This window comes from Protopterus annectens, chromosome 7.part0 (assembly GCF_019279795.1).
Source record: "Protopterus annectens isolate FY-2018-M chromosome 7.part0, PAN1.0, whole genome shotgun sequence".
NCBI lineage: Eukaryota > Metazoa > Chordata > Ceratodontiformes > Protopteridae > Protopterus > Protopterus annectens.
The window spans coordinates 1,242,387,188-1,242,399,368 of NC_056739.1; the positions used below are offsets into that span (position 1 = coordinate 1,242,387,188).

Below are 12,181 nucleotides of genomic sequence, written 5' to 3' on the forward strand. Positions count from 1 at the left end.
CAAATATTACAGTACTGAAGTAGCTGAGAAGCACTGGAAACATGAGCCACAAAGCATTACAGAGAATGAAGTTTGTATTACATGGGATTACCCATTACCAACAGTCAAAAAACAAATGTGAGAACATCAGATGTAGTAGTTCATGAAAAGAAGCCATCATAAGATTTATATAATATTCTTAGTAAAATGGGACTATGAAACACAGCAGATGAAGAACACATTTACTCACCCCTACTGCACAAAAAACAGTTTATAGAGGAAAAACATCTGTTAACAGTTCTGCAAATTTCAAAGGGCCCATACTTTCACAGCAGGGAATATCAGCAATAACTTCAAATGATCTTGCTCTAAACATTCAAATACTTAGGCCCATTTATCAGAAACTTTCTGAAATTACAGCAAGTGGACATAACCATTTCTTGTATACAGTCCTCCTCACCAGCAAATTATAAAGTCAGTGCCATGGTTATGATCACCCACCCATTCTTTCCCATTCATAGGGCATCAGCATGGCTGTGGTGTGATCATCAATGCAGCCAGGGGATTTTACATTTTAAGCTCTGACACTTTGCCAAGCATGTTCACAAGGTCAAAGGAACTGGCATGCAATGGAGCAGTATGAAGGCTTGTCCCCTATTCCATGAGTGATGACACCCCCTTATAAACAGGAAACTTTGTACTTCCCTGGGCACCGCCATGGATTTTATGCAGAATGCATATTAAGGGAAACAAGGAGATTCCACTTTACCACTCCTTTACATCAAGAGCCAGCTCACCCAGCGAGTGACCTGCATATCAAACTACGTTAATCTAGCTCACAATCAGGACTTCATCCCTCTATGCTTGGTGGTAAATAGAAAAGACAACCTTGTTCCATCTGTTAAATTCTGTGAAAATCTTGGAAAAAAATATAGCCTTGGAGACTGCTACTATACAAAGTGGAAGCAATTTACAAGATTGAGCAAATTGCAACAACTGTACATGTTTTAAATTAAACTTCTGAAAACAGATGTGTGACGTTTCAAACTGTAAACCCACAATACAAACTTGGGTTCGATGTTAGTTCTAACACAGACTACATAAGAGTTCGAGGGAGAAAAGAATATTAAACACAGACTAAGTAGCAGAAAAGCAAATATAAAGTTCGACTTACTTTTTCTACACAATCATCAAAAAAAGCTAGGCTTGCATCTTTGTCACTCACAAAGGAACACTCTTCAATGAAACGAATAAACATCTGTGTCTTGGTCATTAATGAGTAGAATTTCTGATGTGCACGATCTCTGCTTCTTAAGAAACCTGAATACAAAAAAAAAAAACACTACATTAAAAAAGAAGCACTAGTACAAGCATTAATTTTTAGCCAGTATATTATTTGCCTGTTTATATAGTAGGATATCGAACAATATGGTCCCCCATCTGGGACATCCGCATATTCATCAGGCTGCCACCTTAATTGCCTTTCCTTGTTTTCTGAAAAATTAAATAGATATCTTTAACACTGTAACGGGTTGCAAAAGGATATGACCATCATTAGGACTTAAATGATGGAAAGACATATTACCTATTTTATGAAATCCCCAAAGAGTCCAGACTACAACATAAGCATGCATGCATGCTTCAACACATGTATAAGCACAACAGCAAGCCACAAGTTTGCAAAGCTTTTTTTAGGTCCTGTCTTGCAGATCTCAGCAAGGGGGTTTAGCTTTGTAGTGGCTTGCTTACATACCTCCCCAATCCTAAGAGGAAATGGTGGGCCGTAGGCCACTCATAGGCATTCCACCAGTCATCTCTTTCAGTGCCCAGCCTCACATCTCAAACTTAGGTCACTAGATGACTAATCTCCATACAAGTTTTGCTAGCTGTCGCTAAAATGCAGACCATGTCCAGCCATGTTGCTGGACGTTTGAACCATGAGGAAATGTTTATCACTACAGCAGAGTTGCAGGTTAGGGGTATACCTTTGTAGCAAAGGGCTAGGGAGGGGCATCTTCCAGAATGATGCACTACACTGTGTTCTACTTGTAGCTGACAGACAGTGAGGTAGTGGGATAGCTGTAGCCATTTGAGATGTTTAAGGCCAATGCAATCATGAGAAGAGTAAGATTTAATTGGTGGTAAGATTTAATTGATGCAAATTTGGCTTTTTTATTATAGAACTGCTCAAGTTTCTCTTTTATGTGGCCTGGTGGTTGTTGAAAAATGGTAAGGCATATATGAGTGTGTCAAGATAGGAGGTGAGAGTTGTCCTGCTACTTTTGCTGGGATAGTGTAGCTCTGTATAAAAGACCCAGCTTTTGGGATTTTTTCCCCAATAGCTTTTTGGATATGTAAGTCAAATATCAAGTTACTGTCAATACCGACACCTAACAGTTTGGGTGCTGGAGACTACTAGATGGAGAAGTTGAATTTCAAGTTAATGTTGCAATCAGTATTGGACTTAAGTGTGAAAAGTAGTTTTGCTGTCTTTGGTTTCAGGATGAGGTCAAATTTGGGCAGCTAAGTTTCACTGGAGGTGGAGCCCTGAATGAGTTGTTGAAGCTGGGTAGCACTCTGGGATAAGCATATAAGAGTAGAATCATCAGCATATAGGATTAGGTTGGAATGTTTAACAGCACGGTATAAATTGTTAATAAATATGTTGAACAAGAGGGGTCCAAGTACTGGTAACTTCGGACATACAGAAAACTGGTAGGAATGTAGGAGTAGCTGTTCTTTCACACTTCGACTTATAGTGCTTAATAACCTAAGCACTTAAAATAATTGATACGTATAAATAATACACCACCACAATGCAATCAGTAAAAGTCATAGCTAAGCAAGAATTAGACTTGCCTAAGCATATTCACAATTATCTTAACTGTCTTAGCAAGCCCAATGTTGCAGTATGAATCGCCATAAATGGAACTATGTAACAGACAGGCATCTAAACACACAGCATGACATCCTGAACTTTTGGATAACCCTGGTGACACTGCTTCTCTACACCACATATGTCAGCAGGACGTACAGTATGAAGAGGAAAGGGCCTACATAATATTTCTCACTTGTGTGTGTGTGTGTGTGTGTGTGTGTGTGTGTGTGTGTGTGTGTGTGTGAGCACATACAAAATACGTACACATGACTATATTCGTTAACTGTCAAATACTTTTCATTGCCTCATGGAATGTTAAGTAAAACACAAACTCAAACCATCAAAACCTTCAAAGCAAGCTTTAGCATGGATCCTACCTGTTCAATTTTGTTGCTTTGTCAAGGTCAATGACTTGCATTTTAATATATTTTGCTTGGCATTCTGCGAGTGGAGAAAAAAGCATTCAAGAAATGTTGATGCAGCCATATATTTATGTGTGTGTAAAGATATGCATACATAGATGTACATTTCACACATACACACACACACACACACACACACACACACACAGCATATATATATATATATATATATATATATATATATATATATATATATATATATATATATATATAAGCACAGCTACACCACAAGGGTATCTTATGAAGGATAAAAGACTTGACAGGGTGGGAGAGGGGGAGTTTTGAAGACAGCCATTCAGACTCGTTTCACTTTCCTTTATCCTGGCAGAGAGCTCCTCCTTTCTTCTTGTAGCCTCCCTCTCATAGCTTTTTAAAAGTTTGCTCATCAGCAGCTTGCTGTGTCTGCTTATTTTTAATTTAAAGAAAAAAAAAGTTGTATAGGTGGCATTAAACTCCTTGACAAACTTGGAAAAGAAAGGAAGTCAGGCTGAAAATTCTGTGAAATTCCCTGAATCAGCTCATCACTCTGACTATTTTTAATGACTTCTGCAGCAGATGGCCCAAAGACTACCTCTCTGTCTAGGGAGGATTCAAATTTCATATTTAACACACAACCAAGCTAACTACCTCATAACAAAATCCCAGTAGCAGCAGCCCGAGAAGTGGCACAAGCCAAATCATAAGCACATGTCAAACGGGGTTAGCCACTTGAGACATAGAAGTAAAACGATTACACAAATATGCTTTTTTCTTCAGATCAGGGAAAAGATGCCAAAATGTTCCTCATATTCTCAAAACAGGTACTCAAACTTTAACATATGAGGTTCACCAATGAGAATGCTAATGTTGCCTACAGGCTGTTGAGGGGAAATCTTTGCCTGGTGTACAATGCATCCAAAGATCCACTCTGATGGATCTCATGCTTATTCACTAAACAAAGCGCACGAAAATTCCCCATTCCAAAAACTTAAACCTTGCCTATGATATAAACAGGACCTGCTGGAGATGCAGATATGTATCCCAAAAACACTATTGCCTTCTCTGGAGCATGATCCTTATCCATATTGAAGCAGATTCTTTCCCTAATCCAATTCAAGTGTTAACTTGTGCAACTGGATGGGGAATCTGAAATTCACTGCTGGTTTGGCAACTATGTCTCTAATGGACACAAGCAGACTGTAAATGGTCCATCTCCAAGGCCCTTGCTTACACTACCAAGAGCACTAGCACTTGTCAGAGATTTAGGATGCATGGCTAGCCTTAAAATGGCCCCAGTGGTTGTTAGTTTAGTACACACCTATGAAACTAAAACTAAGTGTTGCTGAAGAACACACTTTTTTCCCCAAATCAATCAAGATTTCCCATTCTTGTCAGATGGGGGGATTGGCATTAACCAGATGTTTAGCAAAAGCTGAGTTTAACAGAGATGATATTGCTAGATCTAATTTGGGGTAAGAAAAATAAAGACTTGTAAGACTGAGGAACTTTTACAATCTGACTTTTCTGGGGCCAGAAGGCTGTCGGGCAAGTTACAGGTTGTAATAAATACATCCTCCAATGCTGGAAGAGCTGGAGTAGGATCAGGAAATTCTAACCGCAGTAAATCATAATATTTCTTAAGAGGCAGTGGAAAATCATTATGTTCCCACCAAAACAACCAATTCATTCTGGAAACTGTTTCACAAGAAGAAAATCCTTCAAAAGGACTGTCAGGAGTCGCACATTCCACAGAATCAGAATCAGAAACCTAAGGTGGAAAAAAAGAAATTTCCCCTCAATAATCATTTTGCGGTTCAAAATTGTGAACCTCCTCAGAAAATGCAGACTATACCACAGAAAGCCAAGAAGAATGATGAATGATCTGTAGAACCTGAAATGGCCATAACAGAATCACCATCTGCAGGTGAGGCACTTCAATATCCTGCTGAAGTGGTAAAAACTGCTTGGCAATGTTTTCTTCTTTTTGTGGTTGGAAGAAGGAACCAAGAAACTGGTAACTTGCTCCATGGTAAAACAAAAAAGATGCTTGATTTATGGGGAAGTCTGATAGCATCTGTGAAACAAGCATTAAAGTATTTTTTCTCAACTTTAAAAAAAAAAAAAAAAAAAAAAAAAACTTACCCTAGCCCAAAAGAAAAATAACAAAGCTATTACTTTTTCCTTGGTAAAAGCTGTAAGTTAAACAACTTTTTCCCCCACAAAGGTAAAAAGTAGCGATCCCGTTAAAAAAGTTACTGAGTCTTTGACAATACTTTTTCCCAGCTTAGAAATTATTTTCATAGAAAAAGCTCACTTTCTGTCAAAAAAGAAAAAGTGTACACCCTCCCCCCCAAAAGGAACTTATCTTCCTAGCAATGGAACAGACTGTTGAGCCTTGAAAGGTTTAGTGACCAAACTATTCTTTTTCCTCAGCTCTGCTCAAGCTGGTTAATGGTTTGGGTGTGTAGTAGATGCCTTTAAACTTTGCAAGCTTGTTGGCTGTTATACCCTTAGCAAGATATAAGTCATACGGCTAAGCTACTACAGCAGTGATCAATATGTGAGCATCACTTCTGACACCACTAAGATTAGTAGATTCCAAAAATGTACTGCTTGATAAGCAAAAGAATGGACATAGAATGTCTGCAACTATTATCAGAGAACTACCATCAGATTATGGGTGAGACATTGGAACACCCAAGGTGGGCATTAAGGAATAATATAAACTCATTCAGATAACAGGGACCAAAGTCATCAAATCCTACACTACACAGAGACAGAGAAGGATACACTCGAATCTCTTTGTTATAGAATTATTTGTGTAGGGTTAAGGCTTTGTAAATACACCTGCCTGGGTACTGCTTACCAAGGATGAAGGGTATTTCTCCCCACTCTTATAAAACTATGGCTCATTCACAATTCTTCATGAACAGTTCCTGGTTGTGTTCTGATCCTTGTTCCTACTGTACTACTCAATATAACCAATTACTGTAAATGGACCACTTTATCCCTAATAAGGGTTATGGGAGGCTTTGAGTAGGTTTACTATCAAAATTCCGAAAGGCATGCAGTCAAATACAGTTCGGTCAAATGTATGGTTTCTAAGCTGTTGTAATGGCTGAACAGAAAGTGGTCAAGTTTATATTATCAAAAGTGGGTATACATTTGCTAATATAAACTCAATGTTTTGAATGGACATCGCAGTACAGTGCGGATTGGGTAATTTATCCTTTTCCTCACTGTAGTGCAATCTCGGTGTTGGTATATATAATAAGCCAGGAGTGCAATGGGGCCTGCCCCCTGCAAAAATGAAAAAGGACACACAGACTTTCAAAACCGGAAGTCTGGCATGTCAAATGTCGATTGTCGTGTTTATCACATTCAACATTTAGGCAAAATTTTATTTTCATTTTCGATATTGTATTTCAATCTTTTGATGAAAAAATGTTCTGCCTTTAAACATTTTGACAGTAAACCCTTTGTGTACATTCCTGCCTGGACATGCTTACAGACTGCTAGTGTCAGACCCCCTCAACTCCATTATTACTGTGCCTTTACAGATCCTGTTTGTGTTCTGATCTTTGTTGTTGCAGTAATACTCTATACAATGAGTTACTGTAAAAGGACTACCTTACTGCAAATATTTGACTCCTAACCAACTTTATGTAATCGCCAAAATGATAGTCCTAGGTGATTTGTTTCCATTCTCTTCAACCATAAAGACTTAGCCATAGGCTCAAGTCATAAAGACGATGAAACCAACCCCCCCCCCCCCCACCAATCTCTCATACGTTTTCTGCACTCCTCTACTAACTTCATTTCTGAAAAACAACTCACAATTCCCTAAGATGCAAACAAAATGTTCTACTCTATAAAACAGAAAGGCAACTCTTCCTCCAAGGCTCACATCACTCAAGAAGTGGTGGGAACAGATTGGGTAGGATGAAGGTGATGGATAAATATCACCTATAGCTCGCATTATGGTAAGAACATTTGTTTCTGTATTTTTCTGAGATGAACTTTTCCTTCCTCTTCAACCACCAGGACAGTGTCCCTAGCTCATCTGCCTGGGTGTAATCAAGAAAGAATCCCATGGATGACAGCAGCCCCAAAGTAAGACCCAAACCCAGTGATAACATACAGCTTATAGTATATTCTGGGAAAGTATGCAGAATAGCAACCCAAATAGTGTTCCAAAGAGATAAGATCCTGTAGCTAATAAATCCTGGAGACAGAAGGAATGGCCACCAAGGAAGGCACCATACAAGAAAAACTCTGGGGCCTCCAAATCAGCTAGCTCAAACAGGAGATGGGTGCACTTGTTAGCCATGAAGTTCAAGTCCCAAGCAGGAGACGGGATCTTCATAAACAAATATGTAAAAACCTTTAAATAACTAGTTAAACAGGCTGAGCTATATTTCTACCCTCCACAAAGCCATGATGTACAAATATGCCAAAAACATTCACAGTAAGACCTAAATTCATCAGGTGACCAAGACAGGTCATAATCACCAGCAACCTAACCAAATGGAGAGCATATAAACTAGTTTTCCACGTAAATGAAGATCTTCTTCCACAGCAGAACAATTTTGTGATGTGGAAAGCCTCCGGACAGCTTCAATTACCTTTGATACTATGATTAATACATCCAGCAGGAACACAAGCTAAAGCAAGCAGCAGCAATGCCTAGGTTGAGATGGCTGTTACCTCAAAACTGAGTCTAAACTCTTTGGCCTAAACTGGGATAGGCTGCTGTGCTTCCAGGGACCCAAGCCTAAAGGCAGACCCTTTTCAGCTACCATGAGGTGAAAACCATTATTTGTTGCTTCTTAATTGAAGTTTGCAATGTTAGGGCCTGTTCCAGTGGCATACAGGAATAAAATCCTAAGACCCATGTGACCCAGAAATGGTAATAACTCAGGGGTCTGAAAAAGTTGGCAATGAGAAAGAACATGCCCATCCAGAGGTAAGAAATGTATATTCTGAGGAGGGTGGATTGTTCATTAAATCTTGGTGAAGGCCAAGGCACAAGAGATCACTGGTTGGGCATGCAGGATGGCCCAGTAGGTGTAGCTTTCAAAGAGCAGGCACTGATCTCTACAGACCATATTTCAATGGCAGCCCACCCAACCTACTGAAGTAACATCAGCACAGTGGGGAGTAGGGATAAAAAAACAAACAAAAATACAGTTCAGACACAGTATGACAGTCTAGACTCCCACACACCTCTCCCTGATCATGATGAGATTTCATAGCCCTTATATATCCTTGAAGGTTGCTCTTCTGTGGAGGAACAGGACTCATTCACTGAAGGAGTATGCCAAAGTACCCTGTGTACATTGACCACAGGGAAGGAAGGAGATACTGGGGAAGCACAGGCTGAAGTCAGCAAGAAGATGACCAAAAAAAAAAAAAATCCACAAAACATGAAATAAAAAGGAAACATGCACAGCTTGCTTTGGGAGGAAAAAAAAACACATTAAACAGTTATTTGCACAACAGTGGAATGTATTCTTCCATACAGCAAACAGGAAAATTTCCAAGGTGCAAAAATCCCACAATACTAACATGTCAAGATTCCCTTTTTGCTCAATTCCAAAAGAAATCTGCAATTGTCACTTAAGTGGCCTTCGATGCATTCACTTACAGTGAAATAATAACAATAATGCCATAGTCTATGATCCACTGTCAAATCTAAGCATCACATTTTAGTATAATTGGTATGAGCCAGTGCCTTCCTATTTTTCATGTCCATCATCATCTGGTTACAGGACCAGTGCAGGATGACTCTAGTCTCAGTTCCCCTACTATGACATTTAAAGTGAAAAACAATGCATGTGGCATTAACCTAGTTTATATGAAGCTCCCTTCCATAAGGATCCCATTTCCCTAAAGGACGGAGGAACTCAGGGAAACTGCAGAACCCCTCAATGCAGTATCCATTACTAGGGTCCATAATGTATTCATCTACTGGAAAGAAAAACAGGTGAGAACTATCCTTCATTTTACAGCCTTATGACAAAGATCTGATACTAGAAGGCTGCAAAAATTTAACAGCCAATGACCTTTCACAATCCATCACAACATTCGCAGCCTCTGAAAGGTTAAGGCTTGGACCACTCAATGCAATCTCAATCAAAATGCCAAGGCTATAACTTCTTGTGCAGTCAATGAACGCAGAAATGACCAACACTAAAAAGCACCCTATTCAGTCATAATAAAAACAAGCCACTTCGTCAAGGACTTCTCTCACTTTAAGGTGAAATCTTGGTGCCTGCAACTATTTAAAGGTCCAAGGAAGGGCTGCTGCCATGGTGTCCTTGTTGAGGCTACTAGAAGCCAGTCATCTAGGAAAGGGAACTAAAAAATAAACTTCTCATGCAGGACATTTGCAACAGCAGCTAACATTTTGGGAAGTATTTTTGGGAACATACGACAATACAAATGGCACCAGCGTGTATGAAAAATAAAACCCTATCAACACCAAACCAAAAAAAATCTCATGTGCGGAGGCCAGGGACTACTGTGCAAGAAAGCATCAATATTATTCACTAACAACATTCAATTGCCATGGTACAGTAAAGGCATGAAACTCTGGAGAATCAGCATCCATAACTTAATGTAACTAGATGTGGTCCTTGAAGTCCCTGAAGTCTAGGAAGACAAGACACTTTCTATCCCCTTCAGAACAAACTGAAAGGAGATAAACCTTTTTCTAATCTGTTTCTCACTACAAAGGAGAAAAGGGCACTTTTGTGAAGTAGATGCTGTATCCACTCCAGAAGCTCAGCAGTGAAAGCTAGTAGATGACAGAACTCACTCTTAAGAGACTGTAAATGCTACAAAATGTGGATGTCAATGACCAAGTCAAAAAGATGTGACTCCATGATGACTGCTCAATAAACTGAGGCAACTCTAGAGAATGGGTCTACCATGGCTAGTCCCGTGTAGTGTCAAGGAATGCAACTGCTGCATCAGCAAAGCCATCTTTTTTAAGAGACTTTGCAGGTACAGTCAAGAATGCCTGATACTTGATAGTCTTCACTCTCTCTAACTCTTCTGGCTGGGAAAATGAGCACGTCTTAAATAACAGGCAGAAGCCAAGGGTTTCAAAGACAATTCTTGGTGATGAATGCCTACTTACTCTTTTGGAGATCTTCAGCCAGAATCTGGAACTCCTCTCCAAGAGGGCCGCACCACCTTTTGGGGGGGGGCATCTGCATATGCTCATCCTTAAAGGCAAACAGTATAAGACCTTGAGTAAGTACACATTTGAGCCTGAAAGCATGGATACTGCTTCAAAAATCAAAATTTTAAGTAAGCTACATGAAAGCCTTGTGTGGAAGCTGACATAAATGTCATTTACAGAGCCTCCCGAATCCTGCAGTCAACAGGTCTGCTATCTTTTCCAGAGCCTAATTCACAAGTTAGAGAGATAACTGATGGATCTAATCCTTAAAATGGCATCAAACATACACTCTTGTCTAAAGCTAAGGGTCTCCTCCTCTAGCAGAAAGATGGGAGGAGAGTGACACAATTTTTGCTCCATCACCTTACTAACCACCTGGACAATTAATGAAGTCATGTTCATTTGCTCCCCTTAAAATGAGATACAAATACAGTGCAGTCAACATCCAGGCAGTCAGAGGAATTCTGATGAACATTCTATCTATTGTGTATGTTTCTGCAGATTCCTATAGAATACATGCTTTCTGGTAGGTCTCTAGCCACATCTCAAGACCAACTAATGAAATACACCCATCCTGAAACATGGACTTTACTCCTATCCCCAGTAAAAAGAGAGTATGCTTAGTTCCATCTCCCCTCTCACTTTTTTAGGAAGCTCATCCAGTGCACAGGCCACTATAGCTGGACCCAGCCTGCAAGGAGCATATTCAGGCCTTCTTCCTTCTATGCCACACAGCCATCAAAAGCGGCACTGGAAGGTGTTATCAAAAATACGTACTGGACAAAAACCAGCACGGAGATGATTCATAAGAATGCCACTCTGCTCTACTGAAAGTAACTGAATGCATCCACCTTTTTTGAAAATCCTCAAGAACAAGATCCAAGGTAGAATGACCCAGGATTTCTCATCCTTTTCCCTACATTCTAGTAAAACCATTTTTACATTGAAGGCAAAAGTGGCAACAAACTAGTCCTTAGTGGATACCATGATTCTGACCACTTCACCCAAAGGAGGGCAGTCTGAATGTGAGGTATAGGGACAGCAAAACTCATTGTCCTTGTTTGTCTCTAACAGACGAACCTCTGAATCCTCAGAAGTTCCCCCAAAGAAGCATTAACCTACTATCTAATACCAGCAGGGATGGTCTAATCTCACCAGATGTAGAAGGTGATGAGCAAACTGTAGACAAGTGTTGGGGATTCAGTGAAAGGGATCCAGACTATTGGACAGGACATAACTGAGACAGTGCCAGTTTATAAAAAACCCATAAGAGGCAATGTGCTGGTGCCACACACAGCTACCAAAAAGATTGAATTACCTCAAACTAGATCTCCAGATATCTTGTTAAGGTAGTGTAACCATATTCAGCAATCCCTCCTCTCTCTCTCTCTCTCTCTCTCTCTCATTAATGTAAAACTGCTCTACATAAAACTTACATTAATTCTTTTTCATTTGCCTTATCTACTTTTACTATATTAACCTGAACTTTTTCTTTTTTTTGCAACACCTTTTAGCACAACTTACACAACAGAAAGCATAAAGAGTTGTAGCCAAACTTGTGGAGCCTAAGTGACAAAAAATAACCAGAAATCCTACAGAGGTATTAGAAATACTTCAGAAAGTTTGGGAAAATTTGTATAAAGCACAGGAATGAGGAACCAAGAAAAAGTATTAATGGAAATACTTATGGAAAACAATTATGCCAAGGTTTGAGAAAAATGCTCAACAACTGAT

At 39.5% G+C, this 12,181-nt stretch overlaps 1 protein-coding gene across 1 annotated transcript in view; it reads right to left on the reverse strand.

Annotated features, from left to right (window-relative positions):
• DENND4A (DENN domain containing 4A) overlaps positions 1-12,181 on the reverse strand; it is a 2,763,357-nt gene that overhangs the window by 1,357,392 nt on the left and 1,393,784 nt on the right. The window contains exon 17 of the mRNA XM_044077857.1: positions 1,154-1,299. Within this exon, the coding sequence (XP_043933792.1) occupies positions 1,154-1,299 (146 nt within the window). The remainder of the gene's footprint in view (positions 1-1,153; positions 1,300-12,181) is intronic.